The sequence below is a fragment of the Chlorocebus sabaeus genome, chromosome 14, assembly GCF_047675955.1.
Source record: "Chlorocebus sabaeus isolate Y175 chromosome 14, mChlSab1.0.hap1, whole genome shotgun sequence".
NCBI lineage: Eukaryota > Metazoa > Chordata > Mammalia > Primates > Cercopithecidae > Chlorocebus > Chlorocebus sabaeus.
In genome coordinates this window covers 28,920,907-28,940,582 of record NC_132917.1, presented here as the reverse complement: position 1 = coordinate 28,940,582, position 19,676 = coordinate 28,920,907, and the positions used below count along the sequence as shown (strand labels likewise).

Below are 19,676 nucleotides of genomic sequence, written 5' to 3'. Positions count from 1 at the left end.
GCACTCACACGCATCATGTGTTATCACAATAACCCTGCAGGGTGGGTAGGACAGACCTCACCATCCTGATTTCACACATGAGGAAACTGAGAAACAGGAGAGAAAAGGACCTTGCCCAGGATCCCACGGGGAGTTAAAGGCAGAGCCCACAGCAAGGTGCTGCTCTCCCGCTCCTCCGGAGGGTGTGCCAGAAAGGAATGGGGCACTTCGGTTTTTCTGAGTGGGAGTCCACTCTCTCCCCCAGGATCTCCCATGTGGGTGTGGACACTGTGGTTGTGCTACACACCAGCTGTGCGCTCATTTCAGGATCCGGCAGGCAGTCACTTTGATTTGCTGCTAATTCTTTATTTAAAAAAGATTCACAACTCAATTACATCAGGTAACAATGGCTCGCAGTCAATAATACAAAACACAAACCCAATAAACATCTATTCTGACCAGGGGACATGGATTTGGATGAGGAAAAACAAAAAAATTACAGCATCAGCTCGTTGAGAGCAGTATCTTGTAATTTCCAGTAAATTGGAATCACTGTGAGTCATTTTCCCCACTTGAGTGGCAGGTATATTAATTTCTTGTTGTTTCTCAACCATCAAAAATAAATTGTTTACAAGGGATGGGGAGAAAGCTTCGAAGAGGCAGGCTGAGGCTATTATCATAGCATGAGTTTGTGTAACGTGATTCACAGGGGGCAGGAGTCTTCAGAAGTGCTAAGGTTGTCCTGTGCTTTACACAGAAGTGGGCTCTGGGTGAAACTGAACAGCCTTGACCCCAAACCCCCTTGGCCATGCCCTGGTTCACCCACTTGGTTGCCTTCTGCATCCCAGAAGTCACCCCCGGAGAAGGATTGGACAGGCTCACCCATGGGGGCACAGGATGACAGCAGCTGCCATTTGTCACTCACTGGCTATCCTCTGGGCTCTGAAGTAGTTCCCTTATAAGCATCATCTCATTTAATTCTCATAACAGCCCTCCAAGGTAGGTATTATTATCCCCTTTTTATACATGAGGAATCTGGGCTCAGAGAGGGTAAATAACCTACCCAAGGTCACACAGCTAGTGAGTAACACTGGCAGGGTCAGGACCAGGGAGAGGTAAGCAAAGCACCTTGGGCAGAAAATTTAAGGAGGTGCTTCCTCTCAGGGTCAATAGAGTGCAAGGTCCTCCCTGGGAGGGAGGCACCTCGCTGGGCTCAGCCTACTCCTGGCCCTGAGTGGCAGAGCTGGGATTTGGATCCAGGTCTGTCTGCATTCAAGCCCTTGCTTTTCTACCTGTGGCACATCCCACTCTGAAGGCAATCAGCCCTGTAGTAGCAACTAGAAGCTTCCAGAGCAGTGAAGCTCTAATGGTGGAATTTTAGGCTTCAGGGGACTGATGAGGGAGCTACTCCTTCTAGGACCCCTGCAATTAATTCAGGCAGGCAGCTACCTGCTCCCCCTGACTTTAAGCCAGCCTCTCATCTGGGTTGGAAATGTGGGGCTGAGGCCACTATCCAGGAAAGTACAACCCAGCCACGGACACCTGCTCGCCAAGCTCTACTGTCTGCTTTGGAATCTAGAAAGCTGACCCCAGCTCCGGTCTCGCCCTGTGCTTTGTATGGGTTTGCAGTCTTCTCAGATTCGTTTTGTATGCCCATGAGAGCAGGGGTTCTTGTCTTCATTTTCTTCCTCAGTAGTGGAAGTTGAGGCTCTGAGACATGGACCATGTTGCCTCAGGTCACACAGTCAGAAGAACGGGGGCAAGAACTAGCAGATGACTTGGAGCCCAGGGCTTTTTCCATCCCACCTCACCATCAAGAACTAGGTCAAGACATAGATGGGGCTGGCTTTCAAAGGTGGTTGAGGGGAGCAGGGTGGGAAAAATAGCAAAGAAGGCTTAGGAAGGGTAAAAGGAGTTAGGAACAAACAATGTCTAAAATATAATAATTTGGCTAAATTTAAACATACGAAAGAGTTCAGAATGATTCATAATGCATGGTGGATGCAAATGACTATGCAAATGATGCCAAAAGGAATGGGCAGCGTGATGCTTACCTCTCAACCACAGCAGGAGTGGAGAGGTTGAGGACTTCGTCTTGGGCAGAAGTTTCCCAAGCAAACCACATCTTCAGGTGGAGATGACTTTTTTATGCAGCCTGACCAGGCCCCAGAAACCTGGGGAAGTGAGCAGGTCAGAGTTGGGACCCATCCACACTGCTGTCCCCAGACTACAGGAAGCCGCCACATCGTCCCCTACCCAGGTTCACTGAGCTAAATAATGCTGCCTCCTCCTACCTTTCACCAATAAGCCTGCCTTTTTCTCAGCCTTTTAATTATCGTTATCACCTTGTCCATTTCTAATGAATCAGGAGGGAGTGTTTGGCTGAGCGTCTGGGAATTAGGAGGGGCGAATAGCTTCTCATACCCCTCTCTTTGTGCTTCCCAGCAGCACACTGGGGAGGAAATGACCTCTAAGAGGGGATGTGCAAGGGTTTGGACCATAGCCAGCCACTGACTGGCTGTGTGGCCTCAGATGAGTTACTTAGTGCCTCTGAGCCTCAGTTTCCTCGTTTGTCAAATGAGATTAATAACATTTGTTGTTTATGGCTATCGGGTGATGCCGTGTGCCTGTGGGCATGCATCATGCCTGGCACATTGGAGGATGCTGGTAATCAGCCCACAGCCCTCTCCAGACCTACAGCCCTCAGCTTCCCACTCCATCCACCTGCTGCAGCCAGACATACCAGAGGCTCCCTGCTTCTTCACTTCCGTTCCCACTAGCCCCAATTCCCACTAGCCCCAATTCCCACCACCTCTTTCTGCTTGTCTCAGAGCCCTACCCATCTGCAAGCTCCACATGAAGCCAACATCAGCCTTCCTCACCCCATCCCCAAACCCCAGAACCACCTGTTGCAGTCCCCCATCTCCCTCCTGGCCCTAAGCACCTGACGACCCTTACTTTGGCCAGAGATTCGCAGCTTCCCCAGGGCTTTCACCCATGAGCTCCTTGTGTTGGACTATTGTGTTGTTTGGAATGAAAATGATTCTTCTCTTACTAGGGAAGGGGCTGGGGCTCAGAGAGGGCACAGGGGCAGGAAATGGCCCCATCTGATCAGGGAGCCCCAGAGCCCTCCACTTCGCCTCCTCAATGTAGCCACCCTATGGGGAGACTTCTCTTTTCATCATGAAGATCATCTCCCCAGTTTCTTTGTGAGTTCTTGAAGAGCCTGGAGCTGTCTCAGGTCCACAAAGCCTTACACCCCTCCCAACATTTGATAAACATCAATGCCCAGGCACCCACCAGGGCAATGGGCACTAGACTCTCCATTTGCATTTCATGAAGACCTCAGTTCCTTGCCTGCTATGTTCGCAAAAAGCCTTTGCAGAAGGGCCATGGGCTCTGCCTTGCGAGAGCTCTGGGAGCCCCTCACACACTGGGAAGAAGGGACATTTCCTGGAACTGTAGATAAAGGAGCTACTGTGTATGCACATGGGCAAAACTGCCTTGAATCTCTTCCTGGTTTTTCATAAAAGACCTTGGATCTGAATACACATGGATGTGAAAGTCTCCTGAGTCCTGTACCCTGGCAGCTGGTCTCTGGGGACCCATTTGTTAGCTGGTGCGCTAGCTGTCTTCCAGACATGTCGCTCTTCTGATATACTTCAGAAGAGAGTTCTTTTTTTCCCTATCCTTGCTTGACTTCATTGCCGCAACCTAAGAGGCAGCAGAAATCACCTCCCATCCCCACGCTCTGTTTTTATTTTCATCCTGATGGGTTGTTTGTTGTCTGCACACATATTGCTCCAGAAGGAGTTACTGGTGGGATGGGAATAGACAGTCGGCTCATACACACTGCTTTCCTCAATCATTCTGTGCGAACTTCCTTGTTTCCAGACCCCATGGAGAGACTTTACAACTTTGTACCAAGTCCATTATGGCTACTACCATCATTAATAATAATAATAATAATTAAGTAATACTTATTGAGTGTTTATTAGTCACAATTCTAAGACCACATGTCTTAATTTCTTTAATCCTCATAACACATGTAGGCTAGGAGGCAAGTTCAATTATTATCCCCATATTATAGATGAGGAATAGGGAAGTTACTTGTCTAAGGTCACATGAGTCCATTGATCTGGGACAAGGAGAGAAAACCATAAAGAGGAAATCCTAGGTATTCAGAAAGCCATCACCCCAATATGCCACATTCATATAGTCTTCTCTCTCTCTCTCTCTCTCTCTGCTGTTTCCCTCTCTCTCTCCCCTCCTTCTCTCCCTTCTTCCCTCCTTCTCTCCCTTCTTCCCTCCCTCCTCCCTGCCCTTTTCCTCTCTTTCTCTCTTGCACCCTTTACTAGTCCTTCACCTTCCTAGTTCTGTGACTAAGGCAACTCCCTCTCCCTCTCTAAACTTGACCATCCTCTCCTGAAGACGGGGAGAGGAATCCCTTTCTGCAGGGACTGATATGGGGGAGAACCCTCAGACCATGACGGGGATGTGCTCAGCCCACTGGAAGCTGCTGGGTTGGCAGGAAGGGGGAGAGTCTTCATACCACAGCGGGAGCCGACGTTCTTTGTCCCATTACAGCATCTCGGGCTACGGAGCTGCTGGCGGGAAAGGCGGGAAGAATACCATGATGCGGTCCCACGGCGTGTCTGTGCTGGGCATCTTCAACCTGGAGAAAGACGACACGCTGTACATCCTGGTTGGGCAGCAGGGAGAGGACGCCTGCCCCAGTGTAAGTGCCCAGAGCAGGGGTTTCTCATCTGCACTCTCTCAGGCTCCGGGGAGGCCTCTTGGAGGCACCAGCACTCAACACCCTCCTCCTGGAAGTTCATACCAGGAGAATGAGACAGCAAAGAGTAATTAAACAGCAGTCGTGCAAACTCCCAGTAGTTCACCTCTTGCCTGTGCTGGGGGGAGGCAGGACCTGGCAGGGCTGGCCATCCTAGCAGGAACTCAGCACCCTGCAGGGTGAATCTCCTGGTTGGGTCAGGCCCCACCCTCCCTCACCTGAATCACAGCTTTTGCTTGGGAAAAGGGGCTGAGGCATGTTCTAGCACCCAGGACCCCCGGATCCTTCTCCAGAAACTTATGTGAGAGCATCCTTGGCAGAGAGATATGGGAAGAGGGGCTACCAAGAAAGCAGTTTACTTCCACAAAATAAATTCAGGGCTCCTAAGAACCAGGCTCTGGACCAGGAGCTGAGGAAGCATGAAAAGTAGAGTTCAGCCTTTCCCTTCTGCCCCTTCGGGGTTAAGGCGAAACGATAGGAGTAAGCTTAGCTAGTGCAACCTTTTGCATAAAAAAATGTCTCAACTCCAACTTTTATTTAGCAACTATAATTGGGACTTTCCAACCTAATATAATATATTAAGCCATTAAATTGCAGGCTGCTGTAATTTTCACAGGAATTTATTGAGTGCTAATGTAATTCTTTCATCTAAGCAGAAAGATTGCATTATCTTCTGCAACGGACTTTCACTTGATTGGACTGTAATCAGTTATGTCTTTTCACAGGACCGCGTCTTTTTTAAAAATTCAATTGAAATCTAGTTGTTCCTCGGGGTTGCTGCACTTTATTATTTTTGTTAATCAACCTACTAGCTTTCAAACTTTGTGGACGCACAGGAAGTTCCCAAGCAGGCGGGAGGAGGCGATTCTCGGCCAGGGACAGAGGGCAGCTCCCTCTGCTGGTCGGGCAAGGCATAGCGGGGGCACGTGGGGAGAGTAACTCGTCTTCCCTGTGGCTTCACACCTCCACCCCTGAGCAGGCATTTGGAAAGGGGGGAAAATGGCCCTTGTCAGGCACTACCTCCATCTCCAGTTCTCCCTAGGCAGAAAAAATGGTGTCTAGACACAATTCTCAAGAGAATGAAGTGGACTCGAAGAATTAAACTGCAGGGGCAGGGTGCAGTGGCTCATACCTGTAATCCCAGCACATTGGAAGGCCAAAGCGGGAGGATCACTTGAGGTCAGAAGTTCAAGACCAGCCTGGCCAACACAGTGAAACCATGTATATACTAAAAATACAAAAATTAGCCAAGCTAGTGGCGCACACCTGTAGTCTCAGCTACTTGGGAGGCTGAGGCACAAGAATCACTTGAACCCGGGAGCCAGAGGTTGCAGTGAGTCAAGATCATACCACTGCACTCTAGCCTGGGCAACAGAGCAAGACTCTGTCATAAAAATAAATAAAAATAAAAAATAATTAAACTGCCGGATGTGGCAGCTTTGCTGGTTCAACTGCACATCTATGGGGGCAATGGGGAGTTGCCCTTCTATGTACCTGGCCACGCTGGAGCTCCTGTGCTGGAAATGGGCTCCAGCTGCTGCTAGAATCCTCCTCCCCACCCTTAACTGCAACACATGTGCCCACACACAGCCCTCAGCCCTTGCTTCTCCAGTTCCTTCCAAACCTCCCCTGGTGGCATGAGTCTAAATCAGGCTTTCTCAACAGTGGCATTATTGGCATTTTGGAGCAGGTAATTCTTTGTGGCTAGAGGCGGGAGTCTGTCCTGTGTATTACAGGATGTTTAGCAGCATCCTTATCCTCTGCTCACTTGGCGCCAGTAACAGCCCCCAGAAATGACAATCACAAAAGCCTCCAGACATTTCCAAATGTCCCCTATGCCGCCAAGTCTGTTCTAAATGTTAAATCCCACCATTACCATCCCCTGCAAGACAGATATTATGAAGAGCCAGCCCACAATCCAGACGGCACTCAATTCATTCAAATGTATTTAACCAATATTTATTGAGCACCTACTTTGTGCCATCCCTGTTACAGGAACTTGGGATATATTGGTGAACAAAAGAAAAATATTTGCTCTCAAGGAACTTACATTTGGAGGAGGGGGAATATCTGGGGAAACAGTGACCCCAGCAAAGGCCACGTCCCAGAGGTTCGTCAATGCTCAAGGAACACTCAGGCTGGAGGAGAGGGAGCAAAAGGAAGGGTAGGTAAGAGATGAGGCAGAGGTAATAGGACTGGATCAGGCCACTTTAAGACATGTTGGAGCCATAGGAGGGTTTTGAGGCAAATGGTGACATAATGTGGTATGTGTATTAAAAAGCTCTCTCTGGCTGCAATGTGAAGAATCTACCATTGAAGAATCTATGGACACAGGGGAAGGGTCAAGACAGTGAATTCAAGGGCTACGGCATTAATCCTGGCAAGAGATGATGATGGCTTAGACTAGGATTGTAACAGTGGAGGGGATGAAAAGTGGTTGAATCCTGGGTGTAATTTGAAAGTCAAATCCAAAAGGATTTTCTGCCAGATTGATTGAGAAATTAAGAGAAAGAAAAGAGTCAAGGATGACTCCAAAAATTGTGCCTGAGCCACTGGAAGAAGGGAGCTGCCATCACGTGACTTAGGGAACACTGTGGAAGGAGCAAATTTGGGGGTAAGATCAGGAGTTCAATATCAGACATGCTGAGTTGTAGAGGCCTGGTAGACAGCCACAGGCAGACAGGTGGACGATGGGAAATGGGCCACTGGAGTTCAGGAGAGAGGTCCAGGCTGGGGATATAAATAGATATAAATATGGGAGAAATTAGCATAAAGTTGAGACAGGATGAGATTGCCTAGGATGCAGTACAGATAGAGAAGAAAGCGAGGACTGAACTTAAGGGACCCTCAACATTTAGAGGTCAGGAAAAGAAGAGGAACCAGCAAAGGGGGACGAAAAAGAGGAACCAGGGAGGTAAGAGAGGATACAAGACGATGGGGAGTCCTGGAAGTCAGGGGAGGAAAGGGCAGCAGCTCCTCCGAACGCTGCTACTGGTCCAGCAAGAGCCTTGACCGCTCCCCACCCCCACCTGATCTAAAGGAGACACCAGAAGCAGGGGCGGGGTGATGAGCATGGGTCCAGGCTCTAACTACAGGGAAGCCCATCCTCAAGCCCCACGGCTCTCTCCTCCCTATCCCAGCAATCTCCAGATCTGTTCACGAGGGGAGGGCATCCCATAGGTCCCACTGCTGCCCACCAGCCACGAGAGGAGATGGAGCAGAGGCTGAGGGGGTGGACCTTCTTAGCACCGCTGGTTCAGACTGGGCAGCCCCTCCATCTCCAGATGAGGAGACAAGTCCAGGGAGGCGGGGTGCCTCACCTAGTATAGCCCAGCAAATCTCTGGCAGAGCCATCAAGAACCCAGACTGAGCAGGGTGTGATGGCTCATGCCTATAATCCCACACTTGGAGAACGCTGAATCAGGAGAATCACTTAGTTAGAAACTAGCCTGGGCAACATAGCAATACCCTGTCTCAAATAAATAAATAAACAAATAAATAAATTAGTCGAGCATGGTAGTTCATACCTGTACTCCCAGCTACTCAGGAGGCTGAGGCAAGAGAACTACTTGAAGCCAGGAGTCAGAGACCAGTCTGGGCAACATAGCAAGACCCTGTCTCTAAAAAAAAGAAAAAAGAAAAGTTAGTCAAGCCCGGTAGCTTGTGCCTGTAGTCCCAGCTACTCCGGAGACTAAGGCAGGATGATGACTTGAGCCCAGGAGTTCGTGGCTACAGTGAGCTATGATCCCGCCACTGCACTCCAGCCTGGGTGACAGAGTGAGACCCTGTCTCAAAAGAAAAAAAAAAAACAACAACCCAGACTGGACCCAGAATCCTGTGCTCTGCCCAGCTGACAGCTCATCCCCAGGACCAACCCTCAGGGCACATTCCTTGCAACTCATGCCTGTGCCAGGTGGCAGTGAGCAGGCTCCTCCCGGGAGTCTCCCCCCAGGCCAGGACATAGCTGCACATACGTACGGGAAAGGCCAGCCCTCTACAATAGCAATTCAGCGCCTTCCACCCACACTAAATCCACTCTAAGAAATATCAAATTATTTCCATCATTAAATCCAAAATGCCATGGAACAAATTGCTTCTCGGCTATTTATCTGGAAATTTCTGTAGTACTCATTGCCGGCACCCGTGAGTGCTTTAGCCTAAGAAGTGGCTCAAGAAGAATGGCTGCATCCACTGGCTGGTTACGAAGCAGCATCGATGGAAATGTGATGTTTTACTGGCTTTTTTTCTATTAAGTGAAAGAAAAGTTACTTTCCTCCGAGGTCAGGCTGATGTTTGAAGAATTCGTCTGAGCTGTGGTGGCCGACAAGCAGGCGTGGCTGTTTTTTGAAGTACCATCCTCCTTCTTCAGGGATTCCAGGATTCTGTTACAGAAATCTCCAGCACAATCTTGAGGGCTCTCTAATACCTTAGCCCCAACCAGGAGCATATGTGGGCCCAGAAGTGAATCTAAATTAGAACAGCAGCTGGCTGGGCACAGTGGCTCACACCTGTAATCCCGGTACTTTGGGAGGCCGAGGCGGGCGGATCACCTGAGGTCAGGTGTTCAAGACCAGCCTGGCCAACATGGCAAAACCCCTCCTCTACTAAAAATACAAAAATTAGCGGGGCATGGTGGTGCACACCTGTAGTCACAGCTGCTCGGGAGGCTGAGACACCAGAATTGTTTGAACCCGGGAGGCAGAAGTTGCAGTGGGCCGAGATCGTGCCATCGCATGGAGTAAGACTCTGTCTCAAAAAACAGATAAGAACAGCAGCCACTTACTCAGTTCCCACTGTACATGAGGCACTCCACTAGACGCCTTACTTGTACTACCCTCAGTAAATGCCACAATGACCTGTGTCGTCTTTATTCCCAGCCACACTGGAGGATGAGAGATCAAGGGCCCCTGTCACAGTTTCCCGGGGTGGGTGGAGAATCCAGACTACCTGATTGCAGGGCTCACTCTACAAGGCAAGCAGAGGGCTGTGCCAGGGATTCCGGAGGGAAGAAATGGAACATTAGCTAGGAGGAATGAGATGTCCAAAAGGGAGAACTGATTTTCCCAGAGAAGAACTGGGAATAAAACTTGAGTCTGGCCTTTGTGGGTTTTTTCTCTCCTCCTGATGCTTCAGAGCTGTGACTTCTCAGAAAACCTCGATGACTCTCAGTGAGAGAATGGCTGTCGTAGAGAATGAAGTTCACTCCTCACAGTGCCTTCAAGGCCTCTAGCCACGATCTGACTGTTCAGTTCAATTCTCTCTACCCACCTAATTTACGCTCCCTCCAGCCCCATCTCACCACATACGACTTTCCCATTCTTTCTCGGATCTCTTCATCCCACAGGATCGAAACAGGTCATCCTGGACAATCTCTCTGTCCTGATAGACTTCTGGGCCAAAGAGACCCTTGTGCTTTTCCCCTACACACCCCATTCACCCACTTCCTTCTGGGCTCAGGCCACTCTTTGTTCTTGCAATGACATAACTTTGCCCTACTCTCTGTGAAAAACAAACAAACAAAACAAAAAAAAACCCTCCCTATCCTTCAAGGCTCAACTAAAAGTCGCCTCCTACAGGCAGTCCTCACAGCAGTAAAACCTCGCTCTCTCGCTCCCAGTTTCTCCTAGCATTTTCTGTCTAAGCCATCCTTGTGGTCCTTCCCTAACACTGCCCAGAGGGACAGTTATTAGTGTATTTTTCTGCCTTTTAAATTCAACTGTAAGTTGAGAAAAAGTCAGATCCTAGCCAGGTGTGGTGGCTCATGCCTGTAATCCCAGCACTTTGGGAGGCTGAGGTGGGCGGATCATGAGGTCAGGAGTTCGAGATGAGCCTGGCCAGCATGGTGAAACCCCATCTCCACTAAAAATACAAAAAATTAGCTGGGCATAGTGGCATGCGCCTGTAGTCCCAGCTACTCGGGAGGCAGAGGCAGGAGAATTGCTTGAACCCAGCAGGCAGAGGTTGCAGCGAGCTGAGGTCACGCCACTGCACTCCAGTCTGGGTGCCAGAGTGAGACTCCATCTCAAAAAAAAAAAGAGAGTCCGATTCTGTTTTTAAGCATAGAAGTTCTGTCTGCTGCAAAGTGGAGAACTCCAGTTTGGCCACAAACCTAACGTGCTTTTTGTTTCTACAGACAAACCAGTTAATCCAGAAAGTCTGCATTGGAGAGAACAATGTGATAGAAGAAGAAATCCGTGTGAACAGAAGCGTGCATGAGTGGGCAGGAGGAGGAGGAGGAGGGGGTGGAGCCACCTATGTATTTAAGGTAAGGTCTGCACCGCCAGATTTCCACCAGGTTTCTGTGAATCTGCGATGTTAGAGCCTCATGACAGCCCTGGGACAGAAACACCTCAGATGCTCTTATCCCCATTTAAAGATGAGCAGGGCCAGGTGCAGTAGCTCATTCCTGCAGTCCTAGCATTTTGGGAGGCCGAGGCAAGAGGATCGCTTGAGGTCAGTAATTTGTGATCAGCTTGGGCAACATAGCAAAACCTTGCCTCTACCAAAAAAAAAAATTTAAATTAGCCACTTGTGGTAGCTTACACCTGTAGTCCTAGCTACTTGGGAAGCTGAGGCAGGAGGATTGCTTGAGCCCAGGAGTTCAAGGCTACAATGAGCTGTGATTATGCCATTGCACTCCAGCCTGAGCAACAGGGCAAGACCCTGCCTCTAAAACCAATAAAAGAATTAAAAAATAAAGATGAGCAGACTGAGATCCAGAGCGATATAGAGTCTGTCTGTCCAGGAAAGGGTAGACTCTTCTCTTACTGATACAGCAGCCCAATTTCACCATGCACAGCCTTTGCCATCCTACTTTCAGAGGGTCCTACTGTGCCCTCCTGGACGAGCTCTCTGTGCTAAGGTGGACTTTTCTGACATCATCACAGCCAGGTCAGAAACTGAAGACCGAGGCCACCTGCTAGGTCCTCCCACAGGACTGTGATGCTGAGGGCTTAATCTTGAATCTTTGGGGGCCAGAGTCAGAGACCCCTAAGAATGAGGGAGAGAGAGTACAGAGAGACCTGCTTCTAATCACCAGCATCCAGACCTCTGAGGCCAGTCTGAGGAGCTTCAGGAAAGGAGCTGGAGGAAGCAGAGGAAGCAGCCTCTAAAATCAACCCGCACCTCCTGGTATACATACTTTGCTTTTGGTATATAGGTTTTCCTTCTCTGGTTGAACCCTGACTGATAGAGAAGCTTGTGGAGCCAATGGGCTATTGTAACAAGGGTTCAGAGCCCGCAAACCACCTCAGACCACTGAGAGGTCACCAGGTCACCCCACTGCCCAGCAAACCCTCAGTCAGGCTGAGTTAACCAGGGCTTGGGGGCTCCACGGGGAAGCACAGCTGGGTTTCTCAATGTCTCAACGTCTCCCTGGTCAGATGAAGGATGGAGTGCCGGTGCCCCTGATCATTGCAGCCGGAGGTGGCGGCAGGGCCTATGGGGCCAAGACAGACACGTTCCACCCAGAGAGACTGGAGAATAACTCCTCGGTTCTAGGGCTGAACGGCAATTCCGGAGCCGCAGGTAAAGCGCCGCAAGCATGCCCTTTCCCAGAACCTCTCCCAGGCTTTCAGCTGGGCCCTGATGCCATCGCATGCCTGAGGGCATCTTAGTCACTGGCACCTGGGATGCTGGGAGCTCTGGATATTGGTCCCAATATCCAGGGTGGGAGGGTAGGCAGCACCCTGGGAGCCCTGCAGGCCGTCCTGCTGACCTAGAGCTTGGACTTATAGAAGGTCACTGAGAAAGTGAGGCAGGGAGCAGCCGTCAATCAGCCAGCTGACCCTCCCTGGGTTTTACCAACATGCAATTGTTAGAGCCTCCCCCGGAGATTTCTTCTTCCTCCATGGGCAGATGGGCCCCCCAGTTAAGATGTGAGCAGATGAAAAAATTCTAGGCAATGTCAAGCCCCCTAGACCCCTATGGTACAGACCTCCAGACCCAGGGCTGCCAGACCCAAGCATACCCCACTGGAAAATCTCCTTCTTGACTCTACGGCTGAGCTCTCTTCCATCATTTGTGGGAGCCAGAAGCACAAAAATGCGAGACAGTCAGGGAAGAGAGTATCAATTCCCTGATTCCTCTAAAGTCAGCCATCCCTAAAGACAGAAAATGCAATTCCTTTTTGTATTTTCTTTTCCACACAATCAGACTGTGGGAGGATCTTAGAAGGCATTTAAGATTTGGGATTAATTAAAACAAATGTGCAAACTATCTCTCAATTGAGAGACAGCTAGAGATAGAAGAGTAGAAACAGTCATGGATCCACCATGAGGTTCTCCAGTGACGTTCACAGCACCCCTACCGAGGCCCAGCACCTGAGAAACCCTGAAGCACCTCCGCCTCTGTTGCACGTGTGCTGTCAAAACAACCCTGCAGGCTTCCAGGCGGATACCATTCCTGTTTTACAGGAGAGCCAATGGGCTCACCAAGGCCTGATGGCTTTTTTTTTTCTCAACATGGTCGAGCTGTTTAGTGATGGAGACAATGTTGTTTGTTTGTTTGTTTGTTTGTTTTTGCGACAGAGTCTTGTTCTGTCGCCAGGCTGGAGCGCAGTGGCGCGGTCTCGACTCACTGCCACCTCTGACTCGCGGGTTCAAGCGATTCTCCTGCCTCAGCCTCCCGAGTAGCTGGGATTACAGGCACGCACCACCACACCCAGCGAATTTTTGTATTTTTAGTAGAGATGGGGTTTTAACGTGTTGGCCAGGCTGGTCTCGATCTCCTGACCTCAAGCGATCTGCCTGCCTCGGCCTCCCAAAGTGCTGGGATTACATGCGTGAGCCACTGCGTCTGGCCAGACTCAATTCGTATTTTTAAAACACCATTGTTCTGATTTTGATATGGGTTATTTTCCTTTCCACACATTTGTTCGAAGGCTGCAAGATGGGTGTGGGGTCAGAAACCTCCTCAGCTGGGGGCTGAGCAGGATGAAAGCACACCACATGGTCTCCACCATCTCGTTCTGATTTATTTATTATGCACTTGCTCACAGCCCTGCACAAACACCAGAGCCAACTTCTGGCCCCTATCGCACCTAAGGGGCCTTCCCTCTGCCACATGACAACAGCCTTGACAGGCCCACACCCTCCTCTGAGAGCAGAAGGGAGGATGGCAAAACCCAAGCTCAGTACCCACCCCTGCAGGCTTCATGGCTGACAAAGTCCCCCCAGCTTGCCTGATGGCCTCGCCTCAGCCCTGCTTGTCCCCATTCTAGATTCAAGCTTGTTCCTGACCTCAGCTTCATTTTCAAAACCTGGCTTCCTCTTTCTAGCAAGACAGTTATCCCACCTACAGGTCCCTCTGGGTCCCAAGGAATCTCGGCCACAAGTGCTTCCAGAAACCCTGCCAGGCTGGTTCACCCGCAGGGCTCCGGCAGACACACACACTGCTGTTTCCACCTTCCACCGTCAATGTCCAGGTCCCCACCACACATCATCGCTGCAGCAGAAAGGGTTTTACGGTTTTTAGGATACAGTCACCCTTTCCTATCCATCAGTTCTGTGTTCGTTGGATTCAACCAACCACAGATCAAAAATATTCAAAAAAAAAAAAAAAAAAAGATGATTGTGTCTTTACTGAACATGTACAGACTTAATCCCTAAACAATACAATAACTATTACATAGGATTTACCCTGTATTGGGTATTATATGTAATCTAGAGATGATTTTTTTTTATGGGAGAATGTGCAAATACTATGCCACTTTATATAAAGGGACATTTATTTTGGTGTGATGGAGGGATCCTGGAACCAATCCTCCACAGATACTAAGAGACAACTGTAGATGTCTGTTCAAATGTCCTATGGAACTGTACAGATAGGGGATGTCCTGGAATCTCAAAGGTTAGCGGAAGAGATTTCTTGTGGTCAACCTGTGGCTACACTCAACCTCGGCTCTGTAGATAGCTTCCTTTGCAAGAGCCCAAAGCAGCCCCAGTCATTGGGAAGCACAGCCCCGAGGCTGCCTTTGTTGCCAGGGCATCGCCCACCACTGACCAGGGCTTCTGCTCCTGACCTTGGAGCGGTTCCTGAGAGCCTGGCCCTGGAGAAGCTCTAAGCAGGCTGAGCCGAGGTGTGAGGCTGTCTGCACGCATGTGTTCTGCCTCTCAAGCCCCTGACACTCCTCACCCTGGGCAGTTTGTGGAGCATTTCATACATTCACTGTCTCCCTTGATCTTACATCAACCCCATGAGCTGGGTCTTATTATCCCCAAGCTACAAGTGAAGAAACACAGGCTCAGAATGGGCATTCTTGCCCATGGTTTCATAGACAGCAGTGGGCTCTGTGGTGCCTAGTCCAGGCTTCCTGCAAGGAACTTTAGTGCAGGGTTTTGACATTTGGCTGCTCAAAGACTGATGAGTCCCATTTCTTGTTAGGATGGGAGGCAGTTAATGAAATGAAGGTCCAGTGCTATGGGGCTTGGCTGACATGATGAGAAGATAGAGGAACGAGTTTAGTCACCATGCTGCCTGTCTGCCCACCTCCCCCGATCCTTAACCAAGCACAGCCCCTCCGTTTGAGCCAGAGAGGACTGGCAGGAAGCAGGGGTACAAGGCACGCTCTCATCTGGGTGTACTCAGCTGTGGCCAAACAGGTCTCCCTAGGGCAAGCAGCCTCCTGGTTTTCCTACTGTGGTTTTCCTACTGAAGATGGGCCCCGGGAGCTGGAGCTGGTGCAGGTGCCCTCCAAGGCATCCTGCATCCTTCTGGCCAGCATCCTCACGCGGGTTCCCTATCTCTTCCCGCAGGTGGTGGAGGTGGCTGGAATGATAACACTTCCTTGCTCTGGGCCGGAAAATCTTTGCTGGAGGGTGCCACCGGAGGACATTCCTGCCCCCAGGCCATGAAGAAGTGGGGGTGGGAGACAAGAGGGGGTTTCGGAGGGGGTGGAGGGGGGTGCTCCTCAGGTGGAGGAGGCGGAGGATATATAGGTAAAGATGATTCGTGTTCAAGGTGTCACTCCCTCCCCCTTAGTCCTAGGCTCCTCACCTCCCTGCCCTCTCCCGGCCCTCCCCTGGCCTGCCCAAGTGTGGACTGTGATGTGACTGCACGCCTCCCTCTCCGCTGGACCTGCCAGAGGCAGGGTGTTGGCTCTCGAGCCAGCATCCTGCCTCCAGGCTTCCTCAGCGACAACATCAAGATCCCATGTGATTCTTGATCTCCCCCAAAGTCGATGATAAAGAGGCTTTGGCTTTCCAGACTAGTCTCTGAGTCACCCGTAAGGACTCCCCCAGCCTCCCTTGGATGACCTGGCCAAGCCAGCTCCTGAAGGGGCTGGTTTGTGGTTTCATGGACTCCTCACTCCTGCTCCCTACCCCAGCCCACCAGCTTCCTGAAAGGCGCTGCTGTTCCTGCTGACGGGAGCTACTCCCGAGGGCAACTGCAGGCAGGCTTAGCCCAGCCCTTCGGCAAGCAGCCGGCCATTGACCCCAGCTGCCTCATCTGGGCTTCAGAGCACAGTCAGCAGAGCCTTCTGAAGCTGAGAGGCTGGGAGACGATGGCTCCCCGCTCCCCACAGATTAGGACGAATGCATGCATGCTCTGTGGTGTTCATGTCTGTGTTTTGCTTTGACGCTGTGTGTAAGATGCTTGTGTTAACCACATGCTCTTCTTTTCCAAGCTGGGTGGGTGGGAGGAGCCCGAGGGGGGAGCCCAAATATAGCCCAGCCCCAGGTGAAAGGAGGGACAGGAGCCTTAGGGTACAGGGGCTCATCTCCCGCAATCCCCACACCCCGCCACACCCCAACCCTGACCCAGTGGGGCTGGAGAGCAACTCCTCATCCTGACCAGTCGTGGGAGAGGCACCACGGGCGTATCCCAGCCTAGAAGGACTAGAACTTTTCGGACTCTTGCTTACATTAACCACTTCTTAGTGGGCCCCCAGCAGAGTGGTAGAGGCCCCTCCTCCATCGGAGCTGGCCTGGACCTGAGGGGAAAGTGGCCACACACCCAGCATCTACTGGGCCAAATCCCACGTGCAGCCTCTGTGCCCTGAGCCTCCCTTCCCTCCCCGCATCCCTATCCCTGAAGCCCCAGTGACCCCCTAACTTTGGCCAGAGCTGCATGCCCCGCTGACGTGCATGTGTGTTGATTTTGGCACCCACCCCCCATGTTAAACTCTGCTCTGGTTTGCTACTCAGGCGGCAATGCAGCCTCAAACAATGACCCCGAAATGGATGGGGAAGATGGGGTTTCCTTCATCAGTCCACTGGGCATCCTGTACACCCCAGCTTTAAAAGGTAGCCCCTCTTCCAGGCAGCAGAACAAACTTCCTTAGGTCAGTCCTCCCACCAGGCTAAAACCTCAGAGTCTCTGACGTGTATCCAGGATACAGAGGCACAATTATGGGTCCCTGGCAGGCAAGCTTCCTATAGCGCAGGTCACCACATTTTCTGGAAGTCAGGATGTGTGCTTTAATATGAATGCAGAGGCAGAATCCTAGGAAAGGTAACAACAATAGCCCAATACCTGCACCAGCCAACCTAAAGATCACATGTGTGCGCTTCCTCCCACCACCGGCACAAATGCAAACATCCATAGGCACCCATGCCAGCTGCCTCCACCGCACTCTCCATATGCACAGGAAGACTCCCCTACACAGTTGTGCTTCCAGTGGCTATGGGACCTAGGAACAGGGACCAGAGCACCCACAGTGACCACCTGGAGACACAGTACTGAGGCTGGGAGTGGGGAAGCAGGCTCGGGCCATGACTGACCCTCCCTCCTTGTCACCAGTGATGGAAGGCCATGGGGAAGTGAATATTAAGCATTATCTAAACTGCAGTCACTGTGAGGTAGACGAATGTCACATGGACACTGAAAGCCACAAGGTCATCTGCTTCTGTGACCACGGGACAGTGCTGGCAGAGGATGGCGTCTCCTGCATTGGTAAGGGGGCGGGGCCGGGCGAGGCAGAGGGGCAGACAGCCTGAGATTTGGCGCATGACCACAAGTGGTTTCTGGGTTCCAGGACACCCTGGATTCGGTTTCGTAAGCTTTCTTACCTCCCCTACCTGCGACAGCTCAAGCGCTCTGACCCCTGTGTAAAAGGTGGGCCATGGCTCCTGAAGGAGTCTTAAAAGTCCTCTAGTATAGAATACCATCCCCACTGAGGGGCCATTCTGCCCCCACTTAAACATGCCCGGTGACAGGGATCTCACTGCTCCTAAGGTACTCTGTTCCCTTGGGCAGTTTCAGAGCCGGAGCCCTGTCCCCTTAACCTTCCTCTCCTAGGTTTCCTTACAGCAGCAGCTTTTCATGTGCAGTGTTTGAAGACAGTGCTCCTCCTTTTCTTTTTTTTGGCAGAGTTTCACTCCTGTTGCCTGGGCTAGAGTGCAATGATATGGTCTCCATATCATTATGGAGATATGGATTGGCTCACTGCAACCTCCACCTCCCAGATTCAAGCGATTCTCCTGCCTCAGCCTCCCGAGTAGCTGGGACTACAGGCACCTGTGACTATGCCAGGCTAATTTTCATATTTTCAGTAGAGACAGGGTTTCACCATGTTGGCCAGGCTGGTCTCGAACTCCTCCTGACCTCAGGTGATCCACCCGCCTTGGCCTCCCAAAGTGCTGGGATTACAGGCATGAGCCACCGCACCTGGCCCAATCCTCCTCCTTCAACTCTTCTTCAGATTAAATAACCTGTTTGTTTGCAGCAGTTCATACAAGATGCAGTTTTGTGTCTCCTCCCCCCACTGCACCGGTGTCCCTCTTCTGCATGTGTTCCATTGTCGATGTCCCTTTTGAAATGTAGTGTCCAGTACCAAGCATGATGCCTCCGTGTGGTATGGCCAGCAGAGGGCACCAGCCCCCTCCCCACTCTAAGCCCAGTGCCTCAGGGCCACAGGGAAGTAATTTAGCCTCAGAGGGGGTTACTTAGAGCGCACCCTGTTGTTTGGTCACCTGCGGCCCCCACCTCTCTTCCAGATCTACTTTCGTTTCACCTTCCATCCTCACCCTGTAGTTGTGCAGCTCGTGTCTTGAACCTACGTCCCGCCATTGATATTCATCCCTGTTAAATTTCCCTCCACTCACACCTGTAGTCCCAGCTACTCCGGAGGCTGAGGCAGGAGAATGGCGTGAACCCGGGAGGCGGAGCTTGCAGTGAGCTGAGATCCGGCCACTGCACTCCAGCCTGGGCGACAGAGTGAGACTCCGTCTCAAAAAAAAAAAAAATTTCCCTCCACTCAAAAGCTACAGCTAAAAGCTTGTAAAACCAGGATGAGTCTGGTCCTGCTCATGATTCTCTGAAAAGAGAAGTGTGACAAGGTCTCCAGCGATGGGAGGGAGCAGGTAGTTTTTGTCTCAGCTGGAGAGGTTATTTTTGACTTGGGACCAGCTCAAAGGAGAACGGGTGTGGTTGTCAGTGCCCCACTGGGACCTGTCTTCCAGTGTCGCCCACCCCGGAGCCGCACCTGCCACTCTCACTGATCCTCTCCGTGGTGACCTCTGCCCTCGTGGCTGCCCTGGTCCTGGCTTTCTCCGGCGTCATGATTGGTGAGTGCACAGAGCCCCAGGGACTCCCAAGGGGGCGGGAAGGCAGAACTGAATAGTGTCTCAGGCTGTGCCACGGGTGCCAGGGTGTCACTTCGTTATGCTAGTCCCTGGAATTGGGTGGGGTGGTGATTAGGGAAGCCCAGGCCAAGCCAAAACTGAAGCTCCGAACCTTCCCCCCGCCAGAGCAGCTGCAGTTCCCTGAGGAGCCCCTGATTCTGCACCTCAGCCCCGTGTGTATCCTCTGGCTGATCAGGGGGTGGGGAGCTCTCTTCAGTGTTCATCACGATGATGAAAGCTTGCCCCCACCCCTAGACATCACTTCTAGCTCCCATGTGCTTCCGCCGGCACAGCTCCCATTTGGCTCCCACCCTGTGCAATGCACTAGCTCACTCTTC

At 51.2% G+C, this 19,676-nt stretch overlaps 1 protein-coding gene across 2 annotated transcripts in view; it reads left to right on the top strand.

Annotated features, from left to right (window-relative positions):
• Positions 1-19,676, top strand: part of ALK (ALK receptor tyrosine kinase) — a 751,958-nt gene that overhangs the window by 692,043 nt on the left and 40,239 nt on the right. The window contains exons 13-19 of one of the 2 annotated variants that reach the window (XM_007971055.3): positions 4,567-4,717; positions 10,908-11,039; positions 12,157-12,301; positions 15,529-15,711; positions 16,921-17,019; positions 17,516-17,668; positions 19,177-19,281. In XM_007971055.3, coding sequence (XP_007969246.3) covers positions 4,567-4,717; positions 10,908-11,039; positions 12,157-12,301; positions 15,529-15,711; positions 16,921-17,019; positions 17,516-17,668; positions 19,177-19,281 — 968 coding nt within the window. Of the gene's footprint in view, positions 1-4,566; positions 4,718-10,907; positions 11,040-12,156; positions 12,302-15,528; positions 15,712-16,920; positions 17,020-17,515; positions 17,669-19,176; positions 19,282-19,676 lie in introns of those variants that run through there. The other variant, XM_073022891.1, reaches the window with a different exon arrangement.